We start from the raw sequence: 20530 nt of genomic DNA on the forward strand, positions 1-20530 counted from the left end.
AAGGAAAGATATAAAGCTTGAGTGGGTGAGTAAGCAAAGGTGGCTTCAAGCTTCAGGCCTCCTCTAAGTTGCACCAGTTGTCATCAGCCCCCAAGAGGCCTTTCCAGTAACCATGCATCACCAAGGCAAAGAATCATCAAGGCCATGCCCCTTTCTTATGGGCCAGATCTATGGGGGCCAGGAAGAGAGATGAAGTTGAGCTGCTGCTGAATGATTCTGTGCCACCTGAGGATTCCCCTTACAAAGGGGAACCTTCAAGAAGCCAGATGAGCTAACTTTATTCCTGCTTTGTGCCACTCACAGCACAAGACAGCCATAGCCAGGGCCCCCACATGGGGGAGGGGAGGAAGGGTACACTTTACCAGGGCCCAGAGGTCCTTGGGGGCCCGGCCCAGGCTGCAACCCCATTACCATGAGGAATAAAATTTTCATGGCTCATAAGATTGTATGTATGGGATGAGGGATTATGATGTGTGTGTGGGAGGGAACCCATGTTACAGGTTTGTACGGGGCCCAAAAATATTATGCATAGGCCCTGGCCATAGCAAGCTTTGGAATCAGATCATTGATGCAGATGAAGAATGTAAGTCCACACGTGTGAAATGATATAGTTTTTAAATGGACCTTCCAGCAAAGTAGTTATAAAGTGCATGGCCACATCTCCCCCCATTGCTGTGCTCCTCCTCATATATTCTTCTTAAAAAAGTTATTCAACAGCTTTTTGAGGATGTGCACAGGAGAGAAAATGTGATCTAAAGTAAATCGAAGGAGGTCCTGTTCTTGTCACAAAGTGATCAAATTTCATGTCATTCATAGCATAACAAACGAACTATCTTCCACTTCGTCAGTTCTGATTTGCCCATATCCTTCCAACCAACTGTCCTCAAGAAATAAACAGCACTGAACATAAAAGGATTTGAGTTGCAGCACCAATTTGGAGTTAGCTTTACTTCCAAGCCATTTAGACCTGGATTCGTTTATCAGATCATGGGGGAGTAGGAGTTTTTAGCTGCACACGTGATAGTTAATATCCACGCTGCTTACTAGGACTATCAAGTTAATTTGCAGCAAGTAATTCTCTCAGTGAATTTAGCCTCTTTCTTCCCACCATCTCCTCTTTTACTCATTCTAAATTACTTGAAAAAATCTTCTTGCAAATTATTTTCTCTCTGGATTGCTCGTGAACTGTTTGTTTTTGATACTAACCATTTGAGCTGCATCCGTCAGTTCTGACAGGTCATGCAAGTCATATGGTATTGTTTCTGTTCCTGGACTATGTGAGCATAGCTGTTCTAATCAGGAAGAAAGCTTGAAGAAGCCACAAGAGCAGTGAATCTCTCAGTGGGAGGGAGTCAGAGCAGATAAAGAAAGCTTGGTAAATTTAGGAATTTTAATCTTTCCCTTTTGGGGCCAAACAGACCATGCCTGAATCATCATTCCAAGAAAAATGTATTTATTGAGATACACTTAATTTTCTCATTACCTAACTAGTCGTGACATTTGTCTGGTTGAATTTCTTCCACGCCAGGATGCAGGCAAGGTGTTTTGGGAGCCCTGACCCTGCTGTGTCAAGCAGTGTTCTATTTCAGAGCATGCCATGCTGCTGGAGCAATTTCAGTGCAAATGTCCAAATATGCAAGCATAAATTCACTCTCTCAATTGTTCACAGATGCCAGCACAGATTAAATCAATCTATTTGTAAGTTTGAGTGAATACCCACAGTAATGGGTTTGGGAATGGGGTCGCAGCATTCATCCCAGCTCTCTACTGCTTACACATCCTTTTCAGTTGTGTATGTGATAACCATAGTTCTGGCAGGAGCCATAGAAATACCTATGCTAGATAGAATTATACGTAAAAAATTACGGATATTATGGCAAATTGACAGAAATATACTAATTCAGAGAATAATTCACAAAATTATTTCTACCTATTAGCTTAAGCAGGAGGTTCCACTTCATTGAAAATCCACAGACTGGCTGGAGATATTCTCAAAATCATAAACCCCACATGCACCTCTACTGGCAAGCACCAAGCAAGAAAGTACTATGCCCACTGGAATCCAATTGATATGTTCTCTTAGGAAGTAGCATGCTGTGGTTTGCAACTCCTCCTAGAAAATAATCACATTTGATTATGAATCAAAAAACACTGCTGTAAGAAAAAACAGACTACACCAAAAACTGTCGTCAAACTCCAGACACATTGGAATCTGTTCAAAGGAAGAATATATGTTAATGTTCTTTAACTTACAATAAAATAAGGCAGGCCTTTACAAGTAAATCTTTTCAATCTTGATCAAATGATCAAACTATGTCATTTCTATGATTAATATACCTGCTCTAACAGGATATGTTAGAAAACATAACTAAAGAAAGAAAGCTCAAGTGGTCGGGATACGTACACCATATGGAAGATGGGAGACAAGTTAAGCAAGCATTGAACTGGATACCCAAAAGAGGAAAGGGTTAGGAAGGCCAAGGAAGAACCTACAAAAGACAGTGAGAGAATATTGAATGCACTGGCACACCTGGGAAGAAGTACTACAACTAACGAGCAACCGTAATCAATGGAGGAACTGGACCATAATCAATGGAGGCCTGATATGCCCGTGGCACAGGAAGAAATAAAATCTAAAGTAAGGTCTGAAATTGAGACTTTATGGGCGTTAAAAACTTTTGACTGTGCTTTTAAGTGAGAATTCTGCTATGCCCAAATATTATACAAAATAAAATTCTTTAACCAAATGATTCACCATGCAGCATATACTATGAACACACAGTCAGTACTGCTGATTAGGAATGAAAGGATCCTGTTTAATGAAAATACAGAAGTATTTAGTGTATTACTTTGTTAGGAGATTAACAGAAGAACTCTTCAGGCATACATATTATATATGCAGAAAAACATATATAAAATGCATAGTATGAAGGAAAATAAATATACAGAAATATGAAATATGGGACACGAGAGTGCGCATGCGTACACACAGCAGATCTGGAAATGAGAAAGTACGAAAAAGTAGTTGTATGGGGCAGGAGAGTGGGGGTGTCTCTCTTTTACTTCATCATGTCCAAATCTGGCTATTTTTAAAATATGTTCAATGATTTTATTCATCTTCATGCTATAGAAATGCAGATAAACTATTATTTATTTCAATCTTTCAGTCATATTCGGTTAACTTCTTCATACAAGGAATATTCAAATGTCACTTTTTCCAGGTACCAGATGGGCTCAGATATCTGATTGTCCACAAGCAAAGATACTATAGATACCTGAATAGGTCAGCTATTTTAGCCCCAGCCTGCCTCAAATACCACAAAACATAGTAAATGGAAAGGCAAAGTGCAAGAAATAAGTTCAAAAGTAAAATGTTCCCCAAATCCAGTAGGTATCCTTAACAGCAGGTTTCACTTAAAGTGGATATCACTTTACTGGTTTTAACAAAACTTCAAAGTAAATGTCCTAATGCTACTCATTTTGTATGTCTGTTTTACATCAGTCACAATTCCATATCACGGTTTCACTTCTGCTTGATACGTATAAATTTTTGTAACTGGAAAGCACACTCAGTGTATGGATTAAATTAAGAATGGTTTTACAAAGCAGCAGGATAGCAGACATTCACATTATTAACTCACTTTTTCACGTATCTGATGATATGTTAGAGCATGTTAAAATATTGTATGATAATTCACACCACATACATCAGTAAGACAAATATATAGCTGCAATAGATTCTGAAATCACTTTGATGCAAATAGGATACTTGCAACTGTCAGACATCAGCAGACTCATGCAAAAGTCATGATTACCCCAAATCCAAAAGGAAATACAACACATACAAATGCAAAGTACTCCACTTAGGAAGGAACAATCAGTTGCACGGGTACAAAATGGGAAATGACTGCCCAGGAAGGAGTATTGTGGAAAGGGATCTGGGGGTCATAGTGGACCACAAACTAAATGAGAGTCAACAGTGTAATGCTGTTGCAAAAAAAGCAAACAGGATTCTGGGATGTATTAGCAGGAGTGTTGTAAGTAAGACACAAGTAATAATTCTTCCGCTCTCCTCTGCGCTGATTAGGCCTCACCTGCAGTGTTGTGTCCAGCTCTGGGCGCCACATTTCAGGAAAGATGTGGACAAATTGAAAAAAGTCCAGAGAAGAGCAACAAAAATGATTACAGGTCTAGAAAACATGACCTATGAGGCAAGACTGAAAGAACTGGGTTTGTTTAGCCTGGAGAAGAGAAGACAGAGGGGACATAACAGCTTTCAAGTACATAAAAAGTTATTACAAGAAGGAGGGAGAAAAATTGTTGTTCTTGGCCTCTGAGGACAGGACAAGAAGCAATGGGTTTAAACTGCAGCGAGGGAGGTTTAGGTTGGACATTAGGAAAAACTTCCTAACTGTCAGGGTGGTTAATGACTGGAATAAATTGCCTAAGGAGGTTGTGGAATCTCCATCATTGGAGATTTTTAAGAGCAGGTTAGACAAACCTGTCAGGGATGGTCTAGATCAGCGGTTCTCAACCGATGGTACGCGATGGTACTTACCGGAAGGCTGGGTGGTACGCGCGCCGCTGAATCCGCCGCCGCCGGAAGGGCCCTCCCACCCGCCCGTGTGAAACTCTGCCGCCGAAAATGGGGAAACGGAGGAAGGGTTTCGGCGGCGGGTATTGTTTCCGCCGCGAAACCCCACCGCTTGTCTCTTCCCGCCGCCGCGAAACCCCGCCGCAAATCCCTCCTGCTGCCGCCGCGAAACCCCGCCGCAAGTCCCCTCCCTTTTTTTTCCCCGAGTGGTACTCGGGGAAAAAAAGGTTGAGAACCGCTGGTCTAGATATTATTTAGCCCTCCATGAGTACAGGGGACTGGACTAGATGACCTCTCGAGGTCCCCTCCAGCCCTATGATTCTATGTTTTAATTTTAAGATTAAAAAACTCATTTAATTATGTAAATCATGTACAAGTATTTTATTAAGTTAATCAATATGTTATTACCATGGTGGATAACTCCTTTGAAAAGTACATATGAGCAGCCATACTGGGTCAGACCAAAAGTCCATCTAGCCCAGTATCCTGTCTCCCAAGAGAGACCAATGCCAAGTGCTTCAGAAGGAATGAAGAGAACAGGGCAACTATCAAGTGATCCATCCCATCATCCACTCCTAGTTTCTGGTAGTCAGAGGTTAGGGACACAGAGCATGGGGTTGTATCACTGACCGTCTTGGCTAATAGCCACTGATGGGACCTATTCTCCATGAAACGTATCTAATTCTTTATTGAACTCAATTATACTTTTAGCCTTCGCAGCATCCACGGCAATGAGTTCCACAAGTTGACTGTGTGTTGTGTGAGGAAGTGCTTCCTATTGTTTGTTTTAAACCTGTTGCCTATTAATTTCACTGGTTCTTATTTTCTCCTTCAGATGACATAATATTTTCTCATTCACTTTCTCCACACCATTCATGAATTTATAGCCATCTATCATATCCCCCCTTAGTCATCCCTTTTCCAAGCTGAACAGTCCCAGTCTTTTTAATTTCTCCTCCTATGGAAGCTATTCTATACCCTTAATCATTTTTGTTGCCCTTCTCTGTACTTTTCCCAATTCCAATGTATCATTTTTGAGATGGCGAGACCAGAATTGCACGCAGTATTCAAGGTGTGGGTGTACCATGGATTTATATAGTGGCATTATGATCTTTACTATCTTATCTTCTATCCCTTTCCTAATGGTTTGTAACATTCTGTTACCTTTTCCAACTGCTGCTGCACATTGAGTGGATGTTTTCAGAAAACAATGACTCCAAGATCCCTTTTTTGAGTGGTAACAGCTAATTCAGATCCCATCATCTTATACGTATAGTTGAGATTATGTTTTCCAATGTTCCTTACTCTGCATTTATCAATATTGAATTTCATCTGCCATTTTGTTGCCCACTCACCCCATTTTGTGAGATGCTTTTGCAACTCCGCGCAGTCTACTTCGGACTTAGCTATCCTGAGTAATTTTGTATTGTCTGCAAATGTAGCCATTTCACTGTTTACCCCTTTTCCCAGTTCATTTATGAATATGTTGAACAGCACTGGTCCCAGTAAAGATCCCTGGGTGACACCACTATTTACCTCTCTCCATTCTGAAAACTGACTGTTTATTCCTATCCTTTGTTCCCAGTTACTGATCCATAAGAGGACCTTCCCTTTTATGCCATGACTGCTTACTTTGCTAAAGAGCCACTGGTGAGAGTAATTTAATATCTCCACTTGTGACAAATCCACAAAATCTAACACAAAAAGTTAGACATCTCATGAACTAACTCATTCAGAGGTTAAGAAATTCTGGAAACATTAAAATAAGGTGACTACACACCACTGGAGCTTCAGCCTTGAACATAACTACTGGAGTTCAAACAGATAAAAGCGCACAGATTTTTAGGTGCTAGTGGAAGACAAATAACTAAATGAGGAATTAAAAAGTAATTTCAGGCCCTACACCTTCTTTGAAGTCCTCCTGCTATCGTGTGAGGTTTTAAATTTGCATTTTTTTAAGGAACGTTGTTCTTTTCCTTCTTCTTGTGTGAAACACCCACACAAACAGCAGGGAAAACTAACTAATATTCTCCAAAATACTAAGTGCCCCAATGAAACTGACAACATAAAGCGGGGTCCAATCCAAATGTAAACAAACTAAAAAAAGGCCGAGAATTTTGTTTTCCTCCAGTCTCTCTTAATAGTATTCTTAGTTGATACTTGTAACAATAGTAGGTCAGTCATTTTCAGACAGAAGTGTGATTTTTAGACACCATTAATCTCAGAATAATCCTATAACTGTACAATTTACATGCAAGTTTTGGAAGCAAGCAATTTTTGTCATTATTAAAATTTCAATCAGCGCTAAACAGTTCAATTGTCATGCAACAACAATAAAAATATAGTAGAATTCCTCAGATTCATCATGTCTAGAACCAACTGGAGAAATGAAACAAAAAAAAAGTGCTTTAGTTGACTGCTGTGGAACTCTAATAATGCACAACTGTGTGTACATGCAGAGACATTATGGTCCCCAGCTACTGCATATAGGCAACATGAGTTCATCACCTTTAGCTCCCCACTTAAACCCTGTCTACACTTACCTCCAGGATTCAGCGGCAATCGACGGGAGTTACGCAAGCTACACAAAAAACGTGCGTAACTCCCATCGACTTCTAAGCTCCTCTTCTGCGCACCATCTTCACCGCACTGCGCCGACGGGAACCGTGTTCCCATCGACGCAGCGCTACGCCACTTGCGAAGGTAAGTCGATTTCTGGATCAACTGAGCGGGTCTGCACTGACCGCTCAGTCGATTCAGAGAAATCAATCTGATGGTGACGACTTTGCCGCCCTCAGTGTAGCCGTAGCCTTTGAGTCCTATGAGTCACAAGAATCCACAAAGTCAATCAGCAAAGGAAACCGATATATCTCCCAGAATATAGATTTATTTTTAGAGGTCCAAAATATATTCTCCCCTATACAGCACTGTGGCATGAACACATGTATATTCATCACAGAACTTCAGGGCCTAAGTTTCACACCTTGGCCTCCAACTCTTAGTGTGCAAAGCTACACAGCCACACCTGTTTATGCACACTTGGTATACAAACATCTCTGAATGCAGGAGTTAAAATCAAACACCTGTGCCACATGAGTAGTTTTGTGCATGAAAGTATTTTTGGCACACATTATATCTCAGGTGTTGCTGCACTGTAGTGCACGGGCACAGCTAGAGGCTGTGTAAAGGCCCTTCAGAATGTTGAGCCTAGGGGTGCCATCAGTCCCTTACTTTTTCCATTTCTGTACAACAAGATCAGGAGTTGCTCAGTACTGCAAAAAGCAGCAAGAAATATCGCTGGCAAATAGAGGGGAATACTGCTTATTATGATTAATAATGAATAATGATGATATAATAGTGATGATAATAATAATAATGTCAGGAGGAGGTATAGGGCAAGGGTGTTAAGAAACGGTCCCTTATTTTTTAAATACAATGTTGGCAGCCCAAAGGGATGATCCAGTTTGTAAGTGAGAAAACAATAGTGATTAGGTCAGAAATGGAGGGGCATAGCACATTCCTTATGTGCTGTAAAAAGAAGTTGGGTATTTTTGGCTTGTTGTAGATAAGCCTTGTGTGAACTGCTAGACTGGTGGCAAAGTGGAAATTAGTTTGCAAAAATTTGTGGATTTCTCTCTATGTCCATTAATGCCTCTGTTTTGTGTCAAATTTCCAACCTGCTCTTTAAAATATATTAAATTACATAAATTACCTGTAGTACATTCCTATAATACATTTACAGAATTCCTCTTTGCCTGATCTGTACACAATAAACCCATTCCAGGAATTCACATGGGCAGTTATGCATTGAATTGTGGGGTGGGGAGGCACTTCTATGATCCTAAATCTACCTGACCTACGTCTTTCTGTCTAGGTTCTTTTAAGAATGCCCATCACTGTAGCACCTGAGTATCTCCAAAGATACAATAAAAAACTCAATAATATGCAGATCTAATTTCCCTCCAAGGTTATGCAGGGCTTTTGGAGGATGGATTTATTTAATATCCACCTCCTCTTTCTCTTTCCGTGATTCTCTACCACTCCTGTTCATATCGTCTTCCTTCTGGCCTTCACCTTTCTTTCTTTGCTGTTTGTAGTTGCAGTGGTGAAAAAGCTAACTCGATTAAATGAATTATGTACATTATTCTGAAGGCAATGAAACTTGCAGTCACTTGCCAAGAATGTCCCATCTCCTGCTTTCATAAGCTCCATCCTTGACTTTCACATGCCTTGACATGGCTGCTGCTTTCTGGACTAGCTGATAGTTATTTTTATTTATTTTAGTGCCCATGCGCAAGTTGCAGTAATCCACCTGGAGGTCATGAAGGAATAGAAAAGTGGCCAGGTTCACAGGCTTCAATCTTCCGGCTATTCATAGATTTAAAACATTATTTGTCATTGTTGCTATGCATGCACCCCAGCAGTAACACAGGAGTCCAAGAGAACCCCTAGACTGAGGCCCAATTGGGCAGTCTGAGGGAGGCCCTACCAAAGGAAAACATGATGACAGAGGTCACTAAGTCTGTAGACAAAGTCTCTGCTTTTTTGCTTTTTAATTTTGTTTAAACTTAATGGATGATAAACGTGATGCAAACACTAAACACGACACATATAAAAGGTGTGTGTAGCGGGGGAGAGGGAATCCACACAGCTATTTGGGCTACCTGATCTTCTAGCAGCTGCTGGGATCTAACCAGGCCCCTAGACTCAATGGAGTAGGGTATTATCCTCACTGTATCTTCCATTTGCTTTCCCTAAACAGTTATCGCTAACTCATTCTAACTCTTATTGTGTCTCAGTCCCCTAGCCTTCAACCACTCCTCAATCTCATCCAGTCACTGGGCAAGGCAACTGACATCTTTTTCTAGGTCAGATGAGATGTACACCTAGAATGATTGCTATTAGTATACTGGGTATCATACTAACTCTCCAATGGCCCCATGTATATGTTAAACAACAGAAAACATACACAGGGACTCTGCATAACTCTACATGGAAGACACTCGGGGAAGATGAGAAACTGCCCACCATATCCCTTGAGAACTCCCAACAAAAAAGGAACTGAGTCAATCACAAGCAATCCCATCCACCCCCGTGGTAATGTCCAGGAAAATCACCAAAACCTCATGATCAATGGTATTGAAGGCCACTGACAAATCTAATAATAATACCAATATTTAATCTTCATCCATATGGAGGACATCAAAAGTACCATAAGATAACTTTGAACGAATAGAGAAATTATCCAACTGGAGGAAACTATTGTAATGAATTTTGATCATATTTAAAAATTATATTGGCAAAGTCAATAGTCTTATGGGATTCATCTGGATACTGTTTTAGGGCCCAAATGGGACTACTTGCAATGACAAACACAGCACTTGGCAGTAAGTGTTTTGCAAGTTCAGAGGCTTTAAATATTACTTTAAAACACTTGACATGTTTTGCCAACACCCATTACTTCCTATGGATTTAATGTTTGAAATAAACAATGTGAAAAAATATAAATTAAGGACATTTTTTACAACATATCACCAAGAAGAAGAAAAAACCTTTTTAGAATTTTTCAAAGTATTAAATGGATATCTCAGACTAAATATTTTACTTTGCAAATTTTGATGTAACTATGAATTTTGAAACATTGACTAAAAGTGTCACAATATAAGAGGCAGACCAGATTCATTAGTTATTCACTTTAGTTTTTAAAAATGCATGAGAGATATTTCATTGGCTGTGTTGTAGCTCTTTCCAAGGTAATTTGCTATGATGCTAAAAATGGTTTCAGAATATAAGAAATGAGATTTTATTTTGTGATAAAATTAAAAAGCATAAATTATGGTTGGCAAAGTAACCAAGGATAACACTAATTTATTTAAATATGTACTCTACGATACAAAGAAATTCATTTTTGAGGACCATATAATAAGCTTAAAAATGCCACTGATTAAAGAAAGTAGCCTTCAATGCATTCTGGGTTTTAGTTGGATGAAGTTTCTAACATGAAATAGAATTTTGTTAAATGAAAAACAAATAAAAGAAAATTAAAGAATTAATTAGGAACAACATCCTGTATTCCTGATTACAGCTAAGAATACAAATCAGATAAGATAAAAAGGAATTTTATATCAAGTATTGTCTATCACCCACCTCATCTGCCTGTGTGATCACAACTTCTGGGATACTGCTACTTCTGTCATCTTTTTCATCTGCATGCTGAGCTTCCTCTGTTCTTCCATGAACTGATATATCTGAAGAACCACAGTCTAGCACTTCACCAACATACTCCTCATCATCTGGAAAGTCAATGCTGACTGAAGTCACAAAGTCTTCTACAAAGGCTGACAGGTACTCTTTGTTAACACCATATGCACTGTCAGAGGTTACCTGAGCCTCGTTAAAGGTCTGGTATCTTAGGATGACAAACTTTGTTCCCTGTTGAATAAAGAAAAGACAAGACATAAAAGGTCTTTCAATAGGACACTGATTCCCTTTAGCTTGCCATGAACTATATTTTATACATAAAGAATTTTAAGAAAGCACGATGCCTAAGTCTGAAATTTCAAAAAGTGTATACAGTAGATTTCTCAGGGAAAAGATGCTGCAAATAAAAAAGTACTACACCAATGTTTATTCATTTTCATGACCTATTTAACAATACAGTAACGGTTTATGAAAAATATCAGTAAACATCCTATTATAATAATTTTGTATATGGTTTATCACCCACCATCCTCATCAAGGAAAACCAACATAATTTTAAACTGCCATTAGGACCATGAGAATCAGAACATTACCCCACAGCTGCCTACTACAGGCAGTTATGTATCTTCCTCAAAAACATCTGGTGCTGGCGACTGTTAGTGACAGGATACTGAACTCAAATGGATCTGATATTTGATCCAGTGAAGGAATTATCTTGTCTGTCTAGCAAGGAACGTTCATCTAATATCAATCTTGTATTGATCCTCATCTTATTAGCATTGTGTTTACGTACAGAATTTCTTACACTGCCACAGGTTTTTTTTTTGCTGAATTACAATTCATGATGCTTCCAAAAAAATCATCTTCACAGGAACACTGTTCTCCCTCCTTCCCCATATATTTCAATTTGCTGTATCCTGCGAGTCTTCAAGTTCCCACTTTGAGTAGTTTCCCATTTAAAATACACAGTACACATCCCCACACACCTTGAAAAAAATCTGCTGCAGTACATGTGGGTGCAAGCCCAACATTAATTGTTTCAAGTTACACAGTGAGACATACTGTGCATCAGAGATTGTAATCTGGCCCTTTAATTATAAAGAAAAATTATTTCATTTGAGTCACTACTCTGTAATTGTTTCGACTTCTGGCCTTCTAAAAAATAACTTGACATTATTTTTAAAAACTGGCAGAGTCAGAAGATCCAAATGATACAGGACATGATTTCCTACAAAAAGGAAATGTTCTGTGACTAAAATGACAATGTTGATTACCAAACAAAGCAGGATTTCAAGAGCTTTGAGAAGAGGAAGAGGTGACCATACACAATCCCAGAATTTCACTTTTAATGAAGTTATGCAATTAATTTACTTTTATTTCCTTATGTGCACCAGTTAAAGACATTCAGGTGATTGTGAGCTGTGTAGCAGACAAAATTATGGTTGTATTCATGAAACATCTTAATCTCTGGGGAACAGCAGAGTTGGTTTCAGCAACCCCAAAATACACTGCTATGAAAGTCTCATCTCAAGACGTGTGCCTGACCCTAGCTACTGTGATGCTTTGCCAATTTATACCAGTTGAGGATCTGGCTCAACACCTTGACTACAGACAGTTTACAATTCTGTTGTTTAAAACTTGCATACTGGATAAATTTGATTGTTTACAATCTTTTTTCATTGACAGTTGACCTTGTAGTTATCATCTTGGACATGCAAGAATGGTATCAGCCTGGATTTATTCAAGATATTACATCGGCACAGTATTTCATCAATCTGCTGCAGCTAACTGTTGTGTGTTGATCAATGGATGTTCAGGAAGACACCACAAGAGTCAGCTAACTGCAGATGTATGCAATCACAGGTATAGATTGGCTTCCGACAGTCCGATGGAATTCTTGGGCCATACAACAGATACCAGAGAATGAGCTCTGCCTTAACAGGGTTATATAATGCACTCACTGCATGTTGCATACCATGATTTCCTCACATGAAATGCAATGCACCATGCATATTCAAGAGTGTGTCTGAAACAGACCATCTTCAAGTATCCCTTGTACTACACTCATGAGCTAACAGAGATTGCTCTTTGAGCTAACAGAGATTGCCCTTAAACTCCAGTAGGAGATGGCTGTGTTTTTGCAGATAGAAGTCATGAGTCCTGGTCACCGTGCTATATCTATTCTATTCAGTGTGTGGCAGCAAGTTAAAAACGGTGTTTTCTATAGGTATGTGAATGTGTTCTTTTTGAAAATTTTTTTTCCAAGGAGCCCTTTGACATATCAAAGCAAAAACAAAGATAGTTAAGCACCTTTATCTCTGCCCAGTGCCCCCACTTAGCCGTGCTCAAGGGACCATTTCAGTGCTGAATAAGTTTTAAACGATCTCTTTTTAAATTATTTTCCCCATCGGTTTTATCTTCTTAGTACCTCCTGGCAGGGCTGGGTTTACACCTTACGTGCCCCTAAGCACAGTATCTTCAGTGCCTCCTCCCCCGCACCTGCAGCTGACCTTCATGTTTTCCATCTGGGGGTGGGAAGGGTGGCAATGGGGGAAAGAGGGGCTGGCTGGGCCAGCTCTGTGCAAAGGGAGGGGGGGGAAGAGGTTGGGGCGACCCCACTCACCCATTCCAGGCAGGGGGAATATGCTCACCCCTGGGCTCTGGCTTCCAGCCTGGCCAGGGGGTGGAGCCTCAGGAGGAAGGAGGAGGAGCAGGGTAGCGGGGTCCCAGGAGAAAGGAGGAGGATGAACAAAGGATGGGGCCACAGTTCCTGCACTCATGCAGGGCTCCCAAATTGTCCAGGGCCCTTTGGCACGGGTCCCGTTGGCCTGTGCAGTAATTTGCCACTGTTTAGGTGCCCCTAGGACACTGGTGCCCCTAGGAACATGCCTTATTGGAAATCCAGCCCTGCCTCCCGGTCCACTATAGATATCCCTAAAGGCATTATTTTTTAACATCAAATGACATGGGAAATACCTTTAATTTTTAATAAATAAAATCTGAACCTGAATCCTTCCTGCACCGACAAACCATGAAAATAAATCCTTAGCTTTTATTTGAGAGCTTTTCATCCATAGGTCTTAAAGGGGAAGTAATTATTGTCCCCATTTTACAGGTAGGGAAATGGAAGCACAGAGAGATGAAGTGACATGGCTACAGTCACCCAGGCCAAGAATACAACTCTTCTGGCTCCCAATCCAGACCTCTATCCACTAGATCATGCTGCCTCCTCATTTTGTGATGTGGCATCAACTATGAAGCAGGAAGTCTCAACACGATTTAACAGATGAGAAAAAAAAACCATTATGCCAGTTAGTTAAAACTTATCTCTCGGCTGAGTGACTTCCATAGTCTGGGTAGCGGGGCCTTTGGATTCCTAAGTATGGCTTTTGCTTAGCTTTAACTTATTTTCCCCATTCAAGATCAATTTGTGGGTCTCAGAACATCCTAATTCACACTATTCCAGAGTGGAAAAATTGACCAGTTAGTTCAGTTCTTTAGTAGCCCTTAATTCATGGAAAGTAACCAATATAAGCTTGGAAAAAAGTGTACTAGTTATGAGGTTGCCACTTATTGGAGACAAACGGCATATACCCAGTTCTAACTGGCTAAACCAATCTGGTTACGACACCTAGCCTCTGAGTGATAATTAGCCTACCCACACATTGGGTAGAACACTGATGTCTTCTTTTGTGCTAAGAGAGGAGAAAGGGGCATTAAAACTGTACGACTTTGCACCATTTCCTTTTAAAGAAACATGTGGTCTATCCACAGAAAATCTGTTAAGGCCAATTAAACACAAGTGACTACATTTCTGGATTTGACCACAAGCTCAGATCTAAATTTTTTGAAAACATTACAAGGGTGACTTTAGTGAACAGTATGATAAATCAACATCCATTGATCTTTGGGAGGGTTTTTTCCATTCTAGACATATTAGCTATAACAACATAAGAAAGTGTAAAACATGATTTTGTAAATGTGTTTGATGTTTTATCCATTAACCTCAAGTAAACTATATTTTTCAACTGAAAGTAAATCAGTTTTTTTTTTTAAACAGACTCAAATATATAGAAAATTGCTCACTAATTACAAGCCATTCATCCTGTGCCATGTTTCCATATAAATATCTATTAGAAAGCACCATAAAAATTGTATTCAGGTCCCTCAGAAATATAGAACAGTTCTAACTAAATTGCAGGCTTGTGTAAAAGTACAGCATCATATTATTTACACTGATTCCAATCATGTAATCTGTTTTGATGGGTGAATTTCCTGTTAAATACTGGCAAATCATACACCCTTACATCTATGTGAATGATTCCATTTGCTGTCAGTTGTGTAATACAGGCAACTTTGTTACTAGTCAAGCGTAAAAGACAGTGGAAAAAAATTCTGCACACCAAGTGTGACATTGCACTGTAGAAGTAAGCATTAAATTAGAGTGAGAGGTTATAAGTCTGACAGAAACCTGATCTGTATTCCCTAATTATAGAGTCTCACTTTCACAAAACTGACACAAATGTTAAGCCAAATTAAATGTTGTTTAATTAACTATCATATACAAGACTTCAAAGCAAAATGTCTACATGTTATTTAGCAAGTAACAGAAACACAAGGACTTGTGAATTATCAGTCAACACAGACCTGCCATCTCAGCTAACTGCTACAAGGTTAAGCCATTTCATTTTCACGCATCTATCCTTTTAGTGCACTGCCTGTAATATTTACAGAAAAAGACAACACGGTAAACAGTTTCACACAATGAGGTGTGAGAGTTGATAGGGCACTATTCAATAGCTCTGAACTCCCCTGATGAGCTGCCAAAAATCGTTATGAATGGCCCAGCTGATGGGCTGATGACTGATAAAGGAAAAAACAAACAGCACTGGTAATTCATGAAAAAGCATACACTGCCATGACAACTAAGAGTGCCGAGTGACAGCTCTTAAGGTAAATGGAATTTTGGGAGCTTCTTTCTTAAGGGATCAACTGTGCATGCTCATTATTTCAGTGGTTCAGCATTAAATATTTTCAGATCTACTCATTCTTTTAGTATTAGGAGGAAAATGGGATTTAGGATGCTATATATTTAGTTTTAATTTGGTAAAATGAAACAAATCATTCTGTATTTTGAATAAAATATTTGTGCACTTTGGTTATAAAGTGCTAATTGTTGTAGCGCTGATCCAGTAAGATGCTAAGCCTTCCTCTAACTATGATGGGAGTAAAGATGCTCAGTACTTTGCAAGATCTGGCTCTTTCCTTAGAAATCAAAGTGCCATTGACGCTCAAAAAGTTGAGCCCTACGCAGTGTGTGACCAGACAGGCTGCTTCTGCAATGCACTATGGGACATTAGCAGGAGTAGTATGAATTAAACACAAGTTGTGTTACCCCAACAGTGGGATGTGCCTCCACATGGCCACCCAATTGATGGAGTCAAAAATAATGGGGATTTTAATCTAATCTGGAGCTGGGGTCATTTGCATTAATTAATGGTCAGAGAAACATGACCCAGAGCATATTTGTGCATGGCTGTAACTGTATTTTCCATTGATGGAAGGATGCATCCACCTACTGATCTCTAAAACAAAGAATTGGACCTATAGTTGGACTCCACATGAGCATAGTAGGTCTGCCTGCTTGGATCCAGCTGACAAATATTTTCAGCTGCATCACAGAAAATAACTCTGAATGATTTAGCCAACATTGCCCATGGAATATTTGTGGTTAGCTTTCCAAAAGTCTCAGTGTATTTGTTTAAAAGAAACATTAAAACAATGCAATAGACTAAGCACTGAAAACTGATTTGTTAAAATTTCAGATGATCCATTAGCATACCCTGTTTAGTGGGTAACACTGGCCATGCTCATTAACACACTGAGTCTCACTGCTTATATGCACTCAAAAAATCACAGTAGAAAGGGCACATTTTCTAAAAAAGCATTATGCAAGAGATATGTGAACAAAGCCTTATATTGACATAATTTCCCCTATTGTTTTAGAGCTGCTAAATTGAAAATATAAAATAGTGGTTCCCAACCTTTTCTCTGCCGCGGCACACCCGGATGCCTTTAATTATTTTGAGGCACACCACCATATAGTTGCCAAATGAACTCATGAATATTCATGAGCCAATCCAGAACTCTTCAAGTTGTTTTAAAAAAAAAAAAAAAAAAAAAAAAAAAAAAATTCTGCGGCACACCTGCTCAGGTCTGACAGCACACAGTGCGCTGCAACACACCGGTTGGGAAACACTGATATAAAAGGTACTAATGTTAGCAACCCTTGCTTCTTACTCAATCCACTCTAATCTTTCAAATATCTCAAATTATGAGAAACAGGTGCAACTTAACATACTAGTTGAAGTCAAACATTCATGCTCTTCTTTCCTCATTATCTTCCCCAGCCAAAACACAGACACAAGCTTGGAAGGGCTCATTCTACCATCTTCTAGCTTTCTCTAGGACCAAATCCAGACTGCTGAAAGTCTGTTTAAAAAAATTTAAACCACTCTTTGTAAAACTTTTAGGACCTGATCCACATCCCACTGAAGTCAATGGAAACCCTTCCAGTCCATTGTTTCCAATGGGTTTAGATCATTTCCCATTCACACTGGCCATAGCCAGGCAAACTGTGTCTAAACCATATCAACTCTGAAATGTTTGAAAATGATTCTGCAGATAGTTTTTATCCTGGGGAGAAGACTTAAGAATCACTGCATGATGGAAACCCACTGTGATATAGAGCCCAATAAAAACCCCACCTTGGTTGCTTCAGGTCTGTAAGAATTAATCTTTAATAAATAATAATTCTAAAAAAAACCCTGGGTTGGGAACTGCCTGTGACTTTGCTACGAGGTCCTAGCTTTTCACAGTGACAAAATTTCTTATTTCCATTAAACATTATGAGTCCTGGTCTGTAATTGATAAATTAAACAGTAATAAGTCACCAGGACCAGATGGTATTCACCCAAGAGTTCTGAAGGAACTCAAATGCAAAATTGCAGAACTACTAACTGTGGTATGTAACCCATCATTTAAATCCTTTTCCATGCCAGATGACTGGAGGATAGCTAATGTGATGCTAATTTTTTTAAAAGGCTCGAGAGGCCTAATTTCAGTACCAAACAAATTGGTTGAAACCATAAAAAAGAACAGAATTATCAGACACACAGATGAACACGACTTATTGGGGAAGAGTCAACATGGTTTTTGTAAAGGAAAATGGTGCCTCACCAATCTCCTAGAATTCTTTGAGGGGATCAACAAGATAGGAAACAAAGGGTAGGAAGGAATAAATGGTCAGTTTTCAGAATAGAGAAAGGTAAATAGTGTCCTTCAGGGGTCTGTACTGAGACCAGTGCTGTTCAATGTATTCATAAATGATCTGGAAAAAAGGGATAAATAGTGAGATGGCAAAATTTGCAGATGATACAAAACTACTCAAGATAGTTAAGTCCAAAGCAGACTGCGATGAGTTACAAGGGGATCTCACAAAACTGGGTGACTGGGCAACAAAATGACAGATGAAATTCATTGTTGATAAATGCAAAGTAATGCACATTGGAAAACATAATCCCAACTATACAAATAAAATGATGGGGTCTAAATTAGCCGTTACCTTCAATAAAAATCTTGGAGTCACTGTGGATAGTTCTTCAAAAACATCCACTCAATGTACAGTGGTAGTCAAAAAGCTAACTGAATGTTGAGAATCATTAGGAAAGGGATAGATACTAAGACAGAAAATATCAGACAGCCTTTTTATAAATCCATGGTACGCCTACACTTTGAATACTGCGTGCAGATCTGGTTGCCCCCATCTCAAAAATATATATTTTGGAATCAGAAAAGATTCAGAAAAAGGCAACAAAAATGATTAGGGGTATGGAATAATAAGACTGGGACTTTTAATCTTGGAAAAAAATGACTAAGGGGAGAAAATGATGGAGGTCTATAAAATCGTGACTGCTGTAGGAAAAGTAAATAAGGAAAGGTCATTTCCTCCTCCTCATAACACAAGAACAAGGGGGTCACCAAATGAAATTAATAGGCAGCAAGTTTAAAACAAACAAAAGAAAGTATTTTTTCACACAACGCACAGCCAACCTGTGGAAGTCTTTGCCAGGGGATGTTATGAAGGCCAAAACAATAACAGTGTTCAAAAAAGAACATGGATGATAGGTCAATCAATGGCTATTAGCCAGGATGGGCAGGAATGCAAAACTGTATCGCTAGTCTGTTTGCCAGAAGCTGGGAATGGACAACAGGGGATGGATCACTTGATGATTACCTGTTCTGTTCATTTCCTTTGAAGCATCTGGCATTGGCCTTCCCGGAAAACAGACTACTGGCTTGATGGACATTGTTCTTATGTTCTATACTTAGAACAGTGGCTGATCTAGTTAAGTTGCTCAGGAGTGGGAGAAATTCACAATTTTAATTTACTTATTCAATTAAATGTACTTCTTGATTTACTTTGCTCTTCATTGTCTCAGTGATTTCCTCATTTAAGGCTTTTTTATGCATACATTAAATAAATAAATGGTATTTTTGGATTACTACAGCACAACTCAAATGGTGTTAGAAAAAGACATGATGATAGAGGCAGAGTGATTACCCAGGAAGAGTAAATAAAAACCTGCAAATGCACAGTCTGGAATGACTTACTGCTGTTATGAAAAGCTCTTATGTAGGGTGTGTGATAGCAAAGATAGCCAGTCTGAAAAATCTCCCATTTATTCCAATGTTCTATAAATACACAGCAATGTGTCACACAGCCTTGCAAATTGAATATTATATATATACACAAATATGTTCGTGAAAGGGCATACATTTAATAATGAAATCTCAATTCAGAAGTCCTTTAATATCTGCAGTTATATCCTATAACCTTCCAGCAGTGAAAAACCACTACGGTTATTTAGCCACTCAGGTTCTATCCAGCAAACAGCCTTCTTTATGCTAGCATCTGATGACAAACTTCTTCCTTTTAAGGTAAAAGCAAATAAGGTCGTGTCAGTAGCTCTCTGCTCCTTCACAGCATCACTATCTTGGATTTCACATCAAGATGGCAACACTGTTGTGACATATGCACATCCATGGAATTGATTTACAGAAGGCGCCAAAGAAAACCTTAAAGGCAGCTGCGCAATGATCCCCATATAAGTGACTTTTTCAGCCAGGTGATACCGCAAATGGGGAGAATCTTGCACTCCTGTAATTTATCTCCAAAGTGATCACATGCTCACACCACCTCTGACCTTATCCTTCCCACATCCTAAACCCTCTCTATATTGTTGTCTGCACCTGCTCATGTCTGGATCCTGAAAGTACTTACAGCCAGAACTCAGATTATAAAATTTTCAGGGCAGTGACTCCAGTATTTTTGTGTGTGTGTGTTTGTTATTTTAGAGATGTGCCATGCACATCTAACACACAATCACAATAGCAGCTCCTAATGGTAAAAAGCAAACCTGTTTTTTCATGGGTTTGTTGTTGGGGGTTTTTTTAAATAAAGGCTTTTAAAATTTTCTTGATTTTGTTTTACTTACAACTTCCCTAAAATGTAATTTGCTAATCTGGGCACCTTGTATCTCTCTCACAAACGATGGGGGTTTCTCCCTTTCCTCAGCACAGATTTAACAGCAGAGTCTCTTACTACCCAAGCTTACTCCTTCTACAACTGTCAAACAATCCAATTATTAGAATTCTATGACGTTTTCTCGCAAT

General features: G+C 39.2%; 1 protein-coding gene across 1 annotated transcript in view; it reads right to left on the reverse strand.

Moving 5' to 3' along the window:
• LOC137154526 (uncharacterized) overlaps positions 1-20530 on the reverse strand; it is a 317851-nt gene that overhangs the window by 255663 nt on the left and 41658 nt on the right. The window contains exon 4 of the mRNA XM_067550253.1: positions 10742-11026. Within this exon, the coding sequence (XP_067406354.1) occupies positions 10742-11026 (285 nt within the window). The remainder of the gene's footprint in view (positions 1-10741; positions 11027-20530) is intronic.

This window comes from Emydura macquarii, unplaced genomic scaffold, assembly GCF_026122565.2.
Source record: "Emydura macquarii macquarii isolate MOO-44397 ecotype Brisbane River unplaced genomic scaffold, CSIRO-AGI_Emac_v2 contig_295, whole genome shotgun sequence".
In the NCBI taxonomy this organism is placed as follows: Eukaryota; Metazoa; Chordata; order Testudines; family Chelidae; genus Emydura; species Emydura macquarii.